Consider the following 17,874-nt stretch of genomic DNA (forward strand, 5'->3'; position numbering starts at 1 on the left):
TGAAGTGGAAGAAAATTTATGGGATATTTTAAACTTTTTTAACAAAGAAAAAAATGAAAAATTGAGCATGGAAAATTATTACAGCTGCAAGTCACTTGGGGTTTGTCTCTATCAGTTTTGCACATCAAAAGACTGAATTTCTTGCCTATTCTTCCTTGCAAAACAGCTGGAGCTCAGTGAGGTTGGATGGAGAGCATTTGTGAACAGCAGTTTTCAGCTCTTTCCGCAAATTCTCGATTGGATTCAGGTCTGGACTGTGACTTGGCCATTCTAACACCTGGATACGTTTATTTGTGAACCATTCCATTGTAGATTTTGCTTTAAGTTTTGGATCATTGTCTTGTTGGAAAATAAATCTGCATCCCAGTCTCAGGTCTTTTGCAGACTCCAACAGGTTTTCTTCCAGATTGGTCCTGTATTTGGCTCCATCCATCTTCCCATCAATTTTAACCATCTTCCCTGTCCCTTGGTCTTCATGATGCTCTCTGCGCTTTATACAGAGCCCTGAGCCTAAATCACCATCGGTCATTTAGGACAACATTGGATCATTCAGAAATCCTCACTGAACTGAACGGAGTGAGTTTGCTGCACTGAAATTAAAGTGGCCGAATAATATTGCACGACCCACTTTTCAGTTTTTTCTTTGCTAAAAAAGTTTAAAATATCCAATAAATTTCGTTCTACTTCACAATTGTGTCCCACTTGTTGATTCCTCCCCCAAAATTAAAATTTTATATCTTTATGTTTGAAGCCTGAAATGTGGCAAAAGGTTGAAAAGTTCAAGGGGGCCGAATACTTTCGCAAGGCACTGTAGATTAATGCAATGTAGATAATGTTTTCAAAGAAACGTAAGAACATAATCTGGGTATAATAGCCAAGCCAGAATAACTCCTCCAAAGGGAAGAGGGACCTATCCACAGATACCTGTTTCAAGGAGAGACAGTACAGGTACTTATAGGACCATGCATGATAAGAATCCTGGGTAAGGAATATGCAAATAAGACCTCATTGGTGAAAAAGAAGAACTTTGCCTCTCCTCTGTGCAGAACAGAGTACTAGCTGGTTGTGTGAATATGGCCATATTACTAGCTCAGTAACATCCACTTTCATAGAAATTGGGATTGGACAGTATATAGTATGTCTTAAATTACCAAATTTTATTTAATATTTACCGTCACTTCCACAAATGCACCGTAATTTCCTATGTACTGCTGAAGCTCATCACTTGTTTTGTTGCTCTGAAGAAATTTGCAGCTTTAAAAGAAAAAAAAAAAAAATCTAAGTAATTTTAATAATATCTAGAATAGTACAGGAATAGTACAGGATTATACATGTGAAGGGTATATATATAATCAACATGTCATCCAATATAGTGTATTGGAGGAGCATGAAAAGAAAGTATACCAGTTGTACAAAGCATATTCTCACCACATCTTGCCTATTATCTAGCAAAGATTTGTAATGTACTATAGGGATATCTGGTGTAAAGGGATATGAAGTGATGTGAAACTCACTCAGGAAACCATTTTGCATGCTCTTTCCAAGGATCATCATTTTCTTCCCAGTTTCCTAAACATCCACCACAGGAGAAGCACTGGACAGTGTCTCTTGTTCCTGGGTTAATTCATATAGCAGAAGTTCATTATACATTCAGCAACAATATCTGTTTTGCATGTACTACAATTTCTTACTCCTTAGGGTGCGTTCACACTTGCGCCCTGTCCATCCGCCATGTTTCCATCCTAATCCCCGGAGAAACTGGACAGGGGACAACTTGCAGCCTCTGCACCTGTAAACTATTTTTTTTGAATGGACAGAAAGTCCTGCATGTCCGACTTTGTGTCCATGCAAAAAACGGTTTCCAGGCGGAGAGGCTGCATACGGACACCAGCGGTTTGCTTTAAAAACCCATTCAAATCCTTGTCCATTGTCCATTTTCTCTGGGGATAGATAAATACAATCATACATACCATGGGCAAACAGCCATATATAGTTTAGGTGCTGTATTTGATATTGCAGCTAAACCTCATTTACTCAAATGTGTTGCAGCTGAACTATTTGATCGGTGAATGTGACATCGTTGGCATAGAGAAGAGGCCACAAAGCTTGCAAACAGCTGATCTTTTGGGTTCTAGCATGTCGGATCAAATATTAATCACCCATCGTAAAGATAGGATCTCCAATTCTTCAGTACCAGAAAACAAATTTAAGGCTGCTGCCCCAAGTTGCGGAAACGCAGCTTTTTTGTTGCAGATTTTGTTGCAAGTTTTTGAGCCAAAGCCAAGAATGGCTACAGTAGGAATGGGAAATACATAGGAAGTTCTCATACTTCTCCCTTCTGCTCAATCCATTCCTGGCTTTGAGCTCAAAAAACCACAGCAAAATCTGCAACAACAAAAGCTGCATTTCTGCAACGTGGGGCTTCAGCCTAAAAGTCTGATGTTAGATATCCTACTAGTTCATGGTTGGCATGACTGCAAGGAGATTGAGCACTGGTGTAAGGTAAAAACGTTCCTTCTGCAGAGGACATTTAAATGCGTCTGATGTGTCTTAGTTCAGGACTTTGTGTAGGTTATGTCTTTACAGAATTTGACAATTGTTATCGGGCATCCTTTTTGCAACATGCTGAAACAAGGACTGTAACTGAACTTATCAGTGTAACCCATTATAAGGTTATTGTTTGTCCATAAAATAGCATACTTTTTTTTCATCCCTACTTAAATGAATTTCCAGCAAGAAAAAAGTATTACTTCTATAAGTTCCATTAAAGATTTTCACTGGAAAACACATTTACTGCTTACTAGTGAACACTGGATTTCATCTTAGGCCTGGTTCACCTCTGCATTCGGAATGCCTTTCGGAGAGTCGGCTTGAGGACCCCTTCCCCCTGAATGGAATAGCGAACGCATTAAAAAGCGGTTAGCAAAGAAAGCACATAGACCCCATAGACTATAATGGGGTCCGTGTGTTTTCTGTGCGGTGTCCACACGAATCATGCGGAGAGAAAAGTACTGCTTGAAGTACTCCCTGAATGAAATACCGAACACAGATGTGTACCGGGCCTTATTTCTCAGTGTTATTTTTTTCCACTGCTCACTCCATTTCTTCTTTACTTTCTTTTTAGGTTTTCTTTGGGCGAGGTTCTGGTCTTGCCCAAAATATATGGGACTTTCCCACTGAATCTGGGACGGTTGAGATTTATGCCTGCCTATACATCTCTATGTTCTCAGGAATCCCTGACATCCATTTCACACATAAAACTACCATCATTTACAGGTTTGACTGCTGTATTATACTACTATATTACTGTATATGGTCTGTCTCTGCGCCATCTGGCTCTGCTTTTGTGTATCCTGAAGGTAGGAGTTAGCTATATATTTTCCATTCAACAGGTTTTCCATAGACATATCTATTCTGCCCATCTTTAGTGACCATTTTAACATGCTTTATGCTCCGTGATCCACTAATAATTTGTATATATCTTCCTTCCTGATCACAACCTCCAATTCTGATCTCCAACACGTCACTTGGGCTGCGCCTGTGCTCTGGAATTTACTACCACACGTAATCAAAATTAGTTAGTAATTATTAATTACTGTAGCATATACAATTTCTTAATGCATTAGTTCACCTTTACAACACACAACCTACCTGCCTGGCCTAACTCTTATCTACACAACTGCTTTTACTCTTTGCTCCCATTGATCTTTTTACTGGGTGACTTGCTAATGCAAATGTATATTAAAGTTCCCTCAACCACATGTATCTGATAAATTCTATACTGTGTTTTAGCACCAAAGATAAACTATATGGTTATACTAGCAGTTACCCGCGACTTCGTCTACGGCTTGGCTTTGGCGGTGAACTGCTTATATTTCTTGTTCCCCCATCTCTGCCCTCAGTTTGTTGTCCCCTCCTACCCGCGACTTCCTCCGCAGCCCTCCTGACCCTGGCGCGAACCACCTGCAGCGCGGCGCGTGGCCCCCGACGTCCCTTTCCTTGCGGCTGCGGTGGGCCCCTCCTACAGAATGGTGGGTCGGGAGGCAACGGCCTTGCTGCTGCGCCTCAGCCCCCCCTCTTTCCCGCTACCTGCGTCCCCGACCCTGCCCTTACCCACCACCCGCTCCCCCGGCCCCCTACCCCCATATGGAGATTACAGTGACCTCCTACATCTCCCCCTTCCACCCAGCACCAGCCACCCGTGACTCCGGTGACCGTAACCCCCCCCCTTCCCTTCCACATGTGCAATCTGGGCCCCCCTTCCCCCTCTACGCACCCTCGCCCCTGTGGTACTATTCCCACCCCCCATCAGAACCCCTCCCTAACCACTACCACCAACCCCCCCCCCCATTACACACCACCTGTTGTAACCCCCCGCCTCCGCTAAGCAACCTGCCGATCAGTGTCCCCACAACACTTACCATGATGATGCCGGGGAGTTGTGTGTGTCGCAGTTGCAGCTTCAGCAGTCATGCGTGGTGTTACCCGAGGCGTCTGTGTTCCCAGCCGCAGAGTACGGGGGTTACGTGCGGCTGGCCGTTTTCGGCCGGGTTCCGCTGCTGTATGGTATGCTGGCCTGAGGCAATGTGTGGCGGCATATGTGCGGCATATGAGCGGCGTATGGAACCATGCAGCCAGCCGCCATGTTTGTGACAGTGTGTGAAGAGAGTGGAGTAGTCTGGTGGGCGGAGCCGCGGATCCTCCCAGTGGTGGGGGTCGGTAAAGATGGCTGAGCCGGAGAGTGAAACAGGTCGGCTCCTGCAGGATGGTGAAGGTGAGTGTGAAAGTGCTGAAGTATATGTGAATGTGATTGTGTGTGGTTAGGGGCTAGGTTGTAGAGAGGAATGTGAAGTTTAGGGGCTTGCTATGGGTCAAAGTGTGTGATTTTGCAGAGATGGTGGTGTGAGTTGGATGTTTGTGTGGGTCGTGGGAAAAACGTATGTGCGTTATTGTGACGAAAAGTAGCCTATTGCGCAATCCAGTGTATTAGCTATGTTTGTGGAAAATTTGAGCCAAATCGGTGGAGCGGTTTTTCGGTGATTGAGGAACAAACATCCGAACATGCAAACACACAAACTCACAAACTTTCACATTTAATATACTACTAGCTTTTACCCGCAACTTCGTCTGCGGTGAGTTGAGTATTGGGCGGACACAGACGTGTGAAACTGTAAAAGTGCTTTAAAAAGTTTGGTGGGCTAGCAAATGTGTTTTGATGTGTTAAATTGTGTATGTTGTGATACAGACAATGTGATGTGTTATACAGCCTGAGTACAGGAGTATATATGTATCAGGTACTGTATATAGCAGTGATAGGAGATACATGTAATATATAGTATATACAGCCTGTGTACAGGAGTATATATGTATCAGGTACTGTATATAGCAGTGATAGGAGATACATGTAATTATATAGTATATACAGCCTGTGTACAGGAGTATATATGTATCAGGTACTGTATATAGCAGTGATAGGAAATACATGTAATATATAGTATATACAGCCTGTGTAGAGGAGTATATATGTATCAGGTACTGTATATAGCAGTGATAGGAGATACATGTAATTATATAGTATATACAGCCTGTGTACAGGAGTATATATGTATCAGGCACTGTATATAGCAGTGATAGGAGATACATGTAATTATATAGTATATACAGCCTGTGTACAGGAGTATATATGTATCAGGTACTGTATATAGCAGTGATAGGAGATACATGTAATTATATAGTATATACAGCCTGTGTACAGGAGTATATATGTATCAGGTACTGTATATAGCAGTGATAGGTAATACATGTAATTATATAGTACTAGCTGGTACCCGCGACTTCGTCTGCGGTGATTGTGGCAGTGGGTATATACAGGCGTGGGTAAGGTTTTCGTAGTGTGTATTAGGTATGGGATATGAAATGTAAGTTTGTATCTTGTTTTTGCTGTAATTCAGAGAATACGTGAGACTTTTGTGTTGAAGTTACTTTGTATTTGAGCTGCTATATATACGGTGTTGGTATAAACTTTACATAGTGACTTTGGGACAGAAGTATTTGAAGTTAACCCTTTCCCGCCGATGGCATTTTTTGATTTTCGTTTTTGACTCCCCTCCTTCTAAACCCCATAACTTTTTTATTTCTCCGCTCCCAGAGCCATATGAGGTCTTAATTTTTGCGGGACAAATTTTTCTTCATGATGCCATCATTAATTATTCTATATAATGTACTGGGAAGCAGGGAAAAAATTCAAAATGGGGTGGATTTCAAGAAAAAATGCATTTCTGCGACTTTCTTACAGGCTTTGGTTTTACGGCGTTCACTGTACAACCAAAATGACATGTCCCCTGTATTCTGTGTTTCGTTACGATTCCGGGGATACCAAATTTATATGGTTTTAGTTACATTTTGACCCCTTAAAAACAAATCCAAAACTGTTAAAAAAATTTTTTTTTGAAAAGTCGCCATATTCCGACAGCCGTAACTTTTTTATACGTGCATGTACGGGGATGTATAGGGCGTCTTTTTTTGCGGGACTGGGTGTACTTTGTAGTGCTACCATTTTCAGGAAATGTTATTGCTTTGATCACTTTTTATTCAAATTTTTATCAGAATCAAAAGAGTGAAAAAAAGGCGGTTTGGCACTTTTGACCATTTTTCCCGCTACGTCGTTTACCGAACAGTAAAAATATTTGTATATCTTTGTAGAGCGGGCGATTTCGGACGTGGGGATAGCTAACATGTATGTGTTTCACAGTTTTTAACTACTTTTATATGTGTTCTAGGGAAAGGGGGGTGATTTGAATTTTTAATCCTTTTTTTTTTGTTTTTAATATTTTTTTTTACTTTTTTTAAACTTTTTTTTTTGCATTTATTAGACTGCCTAGGGGTATTGACATAGGTGGGCGGTGTCGCGGATTGTCAGAGCGGTGGGGGTTGGCAAACATGGCTGCTCCGGAGCGTTAAAGAGAGCCTCCTGGAGTATCGTTAAGGTGAGGGGTAAAGTGGTAAAGTATATGTATATGAGATTGTGTGGGGTTAGGGGCGAGGCTGCAGAGGGCAATATGAATTTTGTGGCTTGCTATGGTCCAAAGTGTGTGAGATTGCAGAGATGGTGATGTGAGTTTGGGTTTTGTGGGGGTCCTGGCACAAACGTATGTGCGCTATTGTGACGAAAAGTAGCCTATTGCGCAATGGGGTGTATTAACTATGTTTGTGGAAAATTTCAGCCAAATCGGTCGAGCGGGTTTTGCGTGATTGACTAACAAACATCCGAACACACAAACCCACAAACATCCAAACTCACAAACTTTCACATTTATAATATTAATAGGATTAATAGGATTACCTGTAAAACAAAATCCAGCCTCCACTAGAGCACAGAGTTTTATTGAAGCATATACAGGCCAAGAAGTAAAGGACTGTAGTCTAGTCTGTTCATTCTCCATGGATTTCATGACATCTTTCTGATTGATCTCCTTTGGCTGCACACGAATATCATACATTGGTATATTACCGACATCTTGGCCCAGAATGAAGGCACAGGAGGGATTAAACCTCATATGCCTTTCCATTGGGGTAGACACTAAAGACTGTCTGCACAGGACTAACCCACAGCAGAAACACTGGAAACTGTTCTTCAAGTCAGTTCGGAAGAATCCCGCTGAAGCCAGCTCTTTTGGGGACCAGGCTGAGAACGGATTTTGATCCCAGTAGCTTTTCAGTCTCTTCAGTTCACTTCTCATTGAGTAGGTGGGCTGTGTAGACAGCTGTTCTCTTATTTTTCTGTGGGTCTCTTCCATCCTATGAACAACTTTGCTAACATCAACATGTCTCATAAATGGCGGTAAAGGCAGATTATATGCTGCATCAAACTCGGATATATTTATTAGGTCCATCTTCTGGAAGTCTTATACAACACAATACAGCACCTAACCTTTAGTAAGCTTCAAGGTTTTGTACAATTCTTTTAATGCCCTGCAAAGTGGTAATAAAAAGTTATCAGAGCTATGTCTGGTGTCCATCACATGACCAAGATAGAGTTTTACGGGTAGTAAACAATGAAGATTCTTAGTAAATGACTGCAAGTAGAGACGTTATAAAACCATAAAGAATTCATATAGAAAATCTACTGGAAATCTGCTAAAACTACAATACCCGTTTAAAGAAGACCTGCCACCACTTCCATTTCTTTTTTTTTTTATAAATTCTTTATTTATGAAAACAAAATCACAGAGAAGAGAAATTAGAGATAAGCTATAACAACAAACAATCGTAAGACAAAACAAGGAGGACCCAATTGCAGCAAGGGTCGCCAAACAAATGCAAGGGCCGGACCTCTCCACAACCAACAATACGGGGGAGGGGCGGCCATGACAATGTCAAACCAGAAAAAGAAAGTGGGGACAGAAGAGGAACCAAAGGGGGCGAGGAAAAGCATCAAGGGGGGGGGGGGGGGGTACAGAGAGGTGAGCCGGGGAGGGGGAGGGAAACGGGGGGAGCTGTCAGGGAGGAGGGGGGAGTAGGGAGGAGGGGGGAGTAGGGTGGAGGGCGGGGGGGGGGCCCGGGACACACCCGCCTCAAGAACTCACTCTCGGCCCATTATGGCCCTGTATTGACCAGAACCCTGGAAAAGGATCCAGGGGGTCCAAGCCTCCAGAAAGATATCATAAGCGTCTCGCAGAGACGCCGTGAGGTCCTCCATAGCCTGGAGATCCTCCACTTTGCGAAGCCAGTGGTGAAGGGACGGAGGATTAGGGGACTTCCATAAGGCCGGGATGCAAGCCCTGGCTGCATTAATCAAATGTCGAACTGCCGACTTTCGGTAGACCTTGCGGGGGGATCCAGAAAGGTGAAGAAGGAAGCAGGCAGGGGTGTTGGGAAGATCAGTCTGGAAAATCTGAGACGTTAAACGATGGACACCATCCCAGAACCCTCTCAGAGCCGGGCAGCTCCAGAAAACATGAAGAAGTGTCCCCTCCTCCGAACCACAGCGCCAGCATAGGGGGGAGGCGGAAGGGAAGAATTTATGCAGAAGGGAAGGGACATGGTACCACCTGGTGAGAATCTTGTAGCCCGCCTCCTGGTACTTGCAAGCCATTGAGCTCTTATGGGCAAGCTCCAAGATTCTAGAGCAGTCCGCGTCCGAAAAGGAGAGATTGAGGTCAGCCTCCCATTTAGAGAGGAAAGAGGGTCTGTGGTCCGGAGAAGGGGAGACCAATAGGGCATAGAACTCAGACAGGGAGTGGCGTTGGAGACCTGTGCCAACACAGGCCTTCTCAAAGCTCGTGAGAGGCCGGTCAAAGGTGGCGGGATCAGGGAAAGAGGAAAGGAAGTGAGTGAGCTGCAAACCTCTCCAGGGCCCTAGGGCAGGGAGAGCCCCGTCCGACTGAATATCAACAAAGGGGCGCCACTGACCATGGGCTCGGAAATGGCAGACCCTCTGCACTCCAGCTTGCAACCAGGAGCGAAATGGGCCCGGCGAGAGCCCCGCAGGGAAGGATGGAGAGCCCAAGACAGGAAGAAGGGGGGATGGAGAGGGAGAGAGGCAGTCTTTGCGAAAGAGCCGACGGCACACTCGGAGGGTAGGCCCAATCGTGGGATGGGAGGCGAGGGCAGGGGTAGAGACCGAGTCCAGCCAGGGGAGCAAATGCAACGGGGTATGGGAGAAGGAAGTCTCCAAGGAGATCCACTGTTTGAAAGGAGAGTGACGGCACCAATCCAGGACCCGATGTAGGAGGGCAGCTTCATAGTAGCGATGAGGGTCGGGAAGGCCCAGACCGCCCCATCTTTTCGGGAGGGTCAGGGTGGTGCGCGCCAATCTGGCACGCTTACCCTGCCAAACAAATCGGATCAGATCGGAGTAGAGCGATTTGAAAAAACTAGGGGGAATGTGGATAGGGAGAGTTTGCAGTAAATAGAGAAGTCTGGGCATTACGTTCATTTTGTAAATAGCACAACGGCCAAACCAGGTGTAGGTGCCCCTGGACCACTTTTTAAGATCAAGGCGAACGGTCCTAAGCAGCGGGAGGTAGTTAAGTGAGGGTCACTCGGGATCCAAACGCCTAGATATTTTATGGCGGACTGAGACCAACGGAAGGGAAAGGCAAGAGCAAGAGATGCCAGAAGACCCGGAGGGAGCGAGACGTCAAGTGCCTCCGACTTTTGATAATTAATTTTAAAGTTAGCGAGGCGGGAAAACACATCCAGCTCCGACATCAGGACCGGAAGCGAAGTCAGAGGGTCACGCAGGAAAAACAAGAGATCGTCCGCATAGGCCGCTATTTTCACGTGTCTACCCCCCATTACAGTTCCCAATAGGGCGGGGTTAGCTCTAAGTGTCCTGAGAAGGGGCTCCAAGGTGAGGATAAAAATCAAAGGGGAGAGCGGGCAGCCCTGACGAGTGCCATTTCTGATCGGGAAGGGGGAAGACAAGATCCCATTGACCCTAGTGGATGCGGAGGGGTCGGAATACAGAGAGGAGATCCAAGACGTCATAGAGGGGCCAAGGCCAATATGGTCCAAAACCTCAAAGAGGAAGGGCCAACCTACCCGGTCAAAAGCCCTCTCCGCATCAGTGGAGAGAAGGCAGAGCGGGTGGCTGCGAGAGCGGGCGAAATGAACAACATTAAGGACCTTGACAGTGTTGTCCCTGGCCTCTCTAGAGGGGATAACCACTTCCATTTCTTTGTGTCATTCAATAGGCGATGCTTCCCCGATTCTGGTGCAGTTGGAATTTTTTTCCCTGTTCCCCACCATTCCGATGGTGCTATTTTCAGCACCCAATATGCTAATTAGGCTGAGGTGAGCGGCCCCAAGTTGTTTGCTCTAGTTTTCTGGCAGCGCAGCTTTAGGCGAGACAGTCTTAAACTGCGACAGATTTATCAAAGTTTCTGTTCCTCTTTGATAAATCTGGTGTATAAAAACATTCATACAGTCTCATTGACATGGCAGAGCCCTGTGCAGAGAACCTGTATGGCAAGATGCATGGAGGCTGTACAGTTACGTTTTCTCAGCAAATTCACAAGAAGGCATTCAAAGGTGTATTCTGTATCAGCGCTATATGGCTGTGTGCATAAGCCCTTATATGGCTGCTTTCACACGGAGTTAACACTCCGCTCATTCTGACACGCAAACACGTTCAGAGTGAGAGGAGTAAAACAGAATGCCACTGACTTTAATGGATTCGGTCTTACGTGCGCTACCCATTGAAGTCGATGGGAGGCTTTTTTACCTATTGCTTTCAATGTGATACGCACGTGTGAAAGCAGCTTCATGTTTCAAAACACTCAGCAATTAAATGTTGTTTTTATTGTTTTTCGTTTTTGTAGAATTACTTGGATTACACATCTTTAATGAAGTAGCTCTGGCTGTACCAGAAATAGTAGTTTTATCAAACATTATATGAAAAAATATGCATACAGTTCTTATTTAGCCTTTATATGTCATATACTGAGCAAATAGACCCAGTAACATATAATATATGAAAAACAACAACAAGTCCCAGTCTTCCAAATACCTTATTGAAGTAAGGCTGCGTTCACACTAGTGTCGCGATCCTCTGGTATATTAGAATAATGGACATTAAGGTTTACCAGATTGAGGATACAAATAGAAGATTTTTACTTTGTATTCATCATCATTGACTGCTATGTAAATTAAAAATGGAAGGTACAAAAAAAAAGTAAAACTGATGGAAGACACCTTCTACTTTTAACATGAACAATTTAACATTGCAGTCAGTGATACTGTTATTGTATAGCATATATTGAAGTCAGATTGACAATATTAATACATGTTACTTACCGAAAAGAGCAGCAATGTCCCCAAGAGAAATGTCAGAAGTGTATTCATCTTTCCAAGAGATACTACTGACATGTGTGATATGAAGTTTCTCCTCGCAGTCACAAGACAAAACTGACGAGGAAATAACAATGAGTAAAAATATGTAGTTGTGTTTATGACTTTCTGTTTACTGTTATGCTAGGGCAATGAATAGCTAGGAGTGTTTTCTGTTTTCAGAAGGAGAACACAAGGTTACATTATCCTAAGTAAAGCTATGGTGCCTTGAGCCAAAGACAGGTGTGGATTGAACAGAAGGGACAAGTATAAGAACTTCTTATATATTTCCCATACTTTTTGTAGCCATTCTTAGCTTTGGCTCTAAAATCCACAGCAAAATCTGCAACACAAAAAAGCTGCATTTCCGCAATGCGAGGCCTCAGCCTAGTGTGGTAGAAACCATCAGGCAGCAGGTTAACCCCTGGACATATGGTCACATACAGGCCATACGTCCAACACAGCAGCACAACGGATGGGGTATTCCTGCCCCTGCGTGCAATCAGGACAGGTGGAATTTTTGCTCAATCAAAGAACCTCCCCTATAAGAGGTCACCAGACTTCCCCCGTCCTCGTGTTTTTTTCTGTCCTGTGTGACTGGACAGGTGGTGAGGAGGCTTGTGGCCTCCTGTAAGGGTTGGAAGAAGGTGTCTGTTAACCACTTCTTCTTTCCTTTTTTCTCTTTCCCTTTTCTTTCCTCCTGAGAGAAAGATTTAGGTTTTGTCTTACCTGCTTTGCAGGGTTTTCTGATGGTTCAGCTGTGCACAGCTCGTTCACTGCCCAGTAAGGTAAGCTGAGTCCTAGCTCCAGCTTTCCTCTGTGTTTAGTGCAAACTAAAAGCAATGATACTTTTTGCTATGGTCACTCTGTCAATGTCCTTTCTGTTGTGAATTTGTGTGGTAGCTTTCAGCTTCCCTTCATGCTTAGTGCATAGTTTGAGCACTTATGTCTATTGCTGTGGCCTGTAGGTGCCTGTCTGTGTTATAGTCAGGCATGGAAATTGTGGGAGCTTTCCCTTTATGCTTAGTGCATAGTGTGAGCACTTATTGCAATGGCCTGGTATCTGCCTGTCTGTGTTACAGTCAGGCATGGAATTTGTGTGTCAGCTTCTGTTCCCTTTATGCTTAGTGCATAGTCTGAGCGCTTATGTTTATTGCAATGGCCTGTATGTGCCTGTTGTGTTACAGTCACAGGCATGGAAATTGTGGGAGCTTCCAGCTTTCCCATTATGCTTAGTGCATAGTTTGAGCACTTATGTCTATTGCTGTGGCCTGTAGGTGCCTGTCTGTGTTACAATCAGGCATGGAAATTGTGGGAGCTTTCAGCTTTCCCTTCATGCTTAGTGCATAGTCTGAGCACTTATTGCGATGGCCTGTATCTGCCTGTCTGTGTTATAGTCAGGCATGGAATTTGTGTGTCAGCTTCTGCTCCCTCTATGCTTAGTGCATAGTTTGTGCATGTCTATTGCGATGGCCTGTGCGACTGCTATGGCTTGTGCGCACCTATCTGGATGGGCTTCGCCCACTGCCCTAAAGCACAGCTAATGTGAACAGCAGCCTATGAGAGGGCAGTGAGTGTTCCAGCAACTCCCACAGCTCTGGTGAGGTAAGCTGAAGGTGCACCAAGACTACTTTTGTGAGTGAAAGGGGGAGTTTTTTTGTGTTGCTGTCTGTAAGGAAACAGACTTTTATGTTGAGTGCACCGGGTCTAGAGTTCTATACTGTTTGTACTCCACCCGAAGGCTAGATCTGCCTGCTGCCATCTGCGCCATCTGCCTGTGGGCTGCCTGACTAATGCCTACTGTGTTGGCTTGACTGCAAAATTGATCGTTGGGGCCCTCCCCCAAGAGTCGATATGGCCGTCTCCAAATTATCGAGGCGCACGGTAGTGCCATCAGAAGATGGCTCAAATTTCCAGGATGTGATGGACAGGCACGCAGAGGGTTCCCTGTAACGGATTTATACTGCGGCATCTGCACAGGCCTCCGTGGGGATTTCAACAGGAGAAGTCGTTCAGTTCCTGTGAGGTAATATATCTACTCTGCGTAGAGATATCGATGCAGGCGTTTCCTGTGATGATCTTCTGGCGTTCCTATCCTCCGTAGCAGTGGATTATTTGGCAGAAGCAGCTTTGTATCAAGTGAAGATTGCCGCAAAGGCTATGGCATTAGCCACGGCCGCAAGATGCCCCCTGTAGCTTAAGCCCTGGAGGGCAGATAATACTTCCAAATGCAACTTGTGCGCACTTCCGTTTGAGCCGGGCAGGCTCTTTGGGAAAGAGCTGGATACCATTATGGAGGGGTTAGCAGATAGTAAGGGAAAGAGTCTTCCCCAGAGTTCTAGAGGGAGGCCTGGTCCATCATACAGAGGGAGAGGATTCTCCAGAACACAAGGATCAAGAGTTTCCTTTCAGAGGCGCCCTGGAGGTCAGGGCAGAGGAACAAATCGACGCACCACCCGGGAGCCTGAGAAGGAGAAAACTACCTTCTGACGTCTACTATGGAGACTATATATTATCTATTGTATCTATAACTATTTACTAGGTGCAGTGGGATCTCTATGGTGCTCCTCTTGTGGTAACCAAGAATAACACGGTTTAGGCTGGGTATGTAGTGTCACGTGGCAGAAAATATGCAGCCCTAGGGTTTCTGGTGTCCCACAACCCTATTCCTCTGGAATACCCATGTGCAATGTGCAGGCAACTGACTTCCAGACACAAGGTTAGAGTAAACCAAGTAACAGTTCTTTACTGAAGGATTGGCAATAAAATAACTGTAATCCAGACATACAGTAGATGTACAGAGGAAAAGTCATCATTTTAGTTAGCCAATAAAAAAGGTATCAACTACTGAAGACTCAAGTTTTTATGTGTCATTTTGGTCATTAGGTGGCAGCAACAAAAAAAAACCTAATATGAGCTAATGTGGTATAATGCAATGCCAATAGGAAGCCATTGCACACTATTATTTGGGGTGACCGCATTAACTAATATCCCTATACAGAGCATTGGCCAGTGGCACATGAGGGCCCAGTGAATACAGAAATAATGGCCATTATGGGACAGTACACTTTCTATGGTGCTAACACTTTTGTGTATAGTACTATTTAATGTAAATCATGGCTGAAGAAGTCACCATGGCTGTCTGAGCCAGATGGAGAAGATGGATAAAGTGAACATCTCCCATCAGAACACATTATTGTGTGAGGTTTTATTGTTTATTCTGCCTTTCACTGCATCTGAACATTATTCTATTAATTTGTCTGGTCTACAGTCCAGTTCTTGAAAAACTAGATTCTTCTATGTTTTTTTGCACATTTACTGTAAAGTAGGTTTGTTCTTGGAAGGAATGACTATGACATGTGGGTCTACATGTTTTCTTATGTCTCTTTACTTTATTGTGCGTTTCTGTTGTTTTTGTACCACTATGTTCTGTGCGTCACTGACTCCAAATATCTACACTTTATCCAATATTCAACCAGCAAAAAACACCAATAGTGAACACTGCATGTATAATGGTTCAAACAAAAGGCACATAAAAGCCAAGTTACATCAAACGGGCATAGCCAATGACTCAAAAGTGATTATTCCAATAAAGGGGGCAAAAAATCTAGAACAAGTTAAGTCAGGCACTCTGCATGTCACAAAAACTGCAAGGCACAAATATACCAGAATACAAAATATTTTTTTTATTAGATAATACAAGATACATAAAATGTGTATAAAAGGACTGACAAGAAATGATATGACTGAACAAGAAATGATACCAAATCAGCAAGGTGGCATACTGCAAACCCCAACTCAGTTGCCCTTCCAAAATAATTGCATAACCATATTAACAAGCGTCAATACCGAGGTATATGGACAGGATTCCAAACAGCATTAATGGAGCCCAATAGAAATGTGTTGTCCAATGACACAGTGTGGCTAGATGCGGTCATATATAATAAATATGTATATAATATGTATATAAATAAAAAAAATATATATAAATATGCCCCACTATGGGGCATAATAGAGCGCGCAGGAATGCAAGGGGTTTCAGTCGGTCGAGGTCTTCAGTGTCGGTCAGGGGGGGCCTCATGTCAAAAGTTCGCCACAGGGCCCCGCCATTCCTACTTATGCCACTGGCGCCAAGAATGTAATTATGTCATCACAACTCTTCTGTGTTATCCATGATGAAAGGAGCAACTATATGGGGTACATTGGTGGCATTTGCTACCAAGCACTAGACACGAAGGTCCCTCTGCCTCATAAAGTATACAACTATTCTAAGAAAAACAGATTTTGCACTGGGGCCCAGGGGCTTCATGTTGCACCTCTAATGCTGATCAGTGCAGTCCCTGTGGGTGGGATTTCACCAGTTAAGCATTGGTGCCTTATCCTAAGGAGAAGCCCTTATAATCATGAGCTGAGATAGAGCTTGAACTACCCATTCTAGTCCTGCTATTGGCAACTTGGAGAGCAGATCTGCTACATGGCCTGCGACACACAGCCTCAAATTGATGCAACTTGGCTCATAAACTGACACTCGGTTGGCCTGAAGGTAAGTTTTATAAAGCAGTCATGTTTATTGGGGCACTTGCTATGGGGCATAGGTTTGAACAGCCATTATTTAGATGATTCTCAATTGGGCACTATCTATATGGTACAATGAGACTGTCTTATAGCACAATTTATTGGGGGTACTATTTAGGGCACAATATATTGTAGGCTACTGTCTATATGGTGCTACTTACCGTGGGACACTTAAAGGAGGCACTCAAAAAACTATGGAGCGCTATTTGTATGATACTCATTATGAGGCGTACTTTGGAAAATACTGTGTGCTTAGAACTTTGGGGTCTTTTTTTTAACTTGGTAAGTTTCTAGGATGAACTTGATGGACTTTGTCTTTATCCAACTTGAGCTACTATTTTAGTGTTTGAAGGCACTGAGACACTCACGATACATGCTATAGACAGCTGGATGACTCCACTAAATGGGGTTTGTAGAGAGGGTGGAATGAGTAGGGTGTGCTAGGAAAACATAGGGCGAAGGATTTGTTTGCAAAAAGCTCTACCGGGGTCGAGTGGCTGTAAGTAGTCATCTTGGTGGTCTGGGCCAGATAGAGAAGACAGGTGAACAACTCCAATGGGAAGACATTACTGTGAGCCACAGAATTTGATTGTTCATTCTTCCTTTGTCTGCAGGTAAGGGGTATATATTCATTGTTTTCCAGTCTGCAGTGTAATTCTTGGGGCCACTGTAGTGAGTCTTCATGTATTGGTTAAAATTACATACAGCATGGTTGTATTGTACTTTTCATTAACTATATAATCGTATTATCCCATCCTAGTATGGTGGTATCATCCAGTCATACAAACAATCCAGTTCACCTCATATGGATTCATGGAAGTGCAGGAAGAACTGGAACAACAAATAATAAAAAGGAAAGCTCAGCACCCATGAAAATTAGAAATTTTATTTAATTTCCATAAAATTACAGAAACAGGTGAAGTACGCATTTCAAGTCAAGCTAATCTCAAGCCTCACTTTTGATCATATGATTTTTGTTAAAAAAGCAGATTTAAACAAACATCTAAAGCAATATATAATAATTGAGACACAAAACCAAATCCTGCTGTCTATTTAGACCAAATAATGTGCCATGGAAGTCAAGAAGTACAATGATTTATCCAAGGTCAGGGCAAAATTGTGAATATTGAAAACACTACATCTGGTTAAAAACATGTACTCTTGATATTGTATTATATGACTCATATAGCCTTTCTGTTAAGCTATGCTCAGGGTGTCTTTGTAGCCTCGTACCCAGGGATGCACTATCTATGAGATGAGAACGTCAAGAAGTTCAGCAGATAGACACTTTACCCATGCATTTTTCCACATCCAAATTGTGAAATCGAAGATTATCATTTTTGTATTAGGTCCTAAATAAGATTAGAAATATGATGTATATATTATACACAGATTCTTTAATGCAAAATTTGTGAGTTTAGACTAGGACATAAACTATACTGTAAAATCATTGCTAAAGGGGTATTT

The 17,874-nt window shown here is 43.5% G+C and overlaps 1 protein-coding gene and 1 long non-coding RNA gene across 2 annotated transcripts in view; one reads left to right on the plus strand and one right to left on the minus strand.

The window, feature by feature from the left end:
* Positions 1-7,892, minus strand: part of LOC142200526 (baculoviral IAP repeat-containing protein 1-like) — a 34,798-nt gene extending 26,906 nt beyond the window's left edge. The window contains exons 1-3 of the mRNA XM_075270957.1: positions 7,343-7,892; positions 1,515-1,614; positions 1,173-1,254 (exon numbers count right to left, since the gene is read on the minus strand). Of these exons, the coding sequence (XP_075127058.1) occupies positions 1,173-1,254; positions 1,515-1,614; positions 7,343-7,892 (732 nt within the window). The remainder of the gene's footprint in view (positions 1-1,172; positions 1,255-1,514; positions 1,615-7,342) is intronic.
* LOC142200553 (uncharacterized) overlaps positions 1-17,874 on the plus strand; it is a 221,536-nt gene that overhangs the window by 171,825 nt on the left and 31,837 nt on the right. The gene's annotated exons all lie outside the window — the stretch shown is intronic.

The sequence above is a fragment of the Leptodactylus fuscus genome, chromosome 1 (assembly GCF_031893055.1).
Source record: "Leptodactylus fuscus isolate aLepFus1 chromosome 1, aLepFus1.hap2, whole genome shotgun sequence".
Classification (NCBI taxonomy): Eukaryota; Metazoa; Chordata; class Amphibia; order Anura; family Leptodactylidae; genus Leptodactylus; species Leptodactylus fuscus.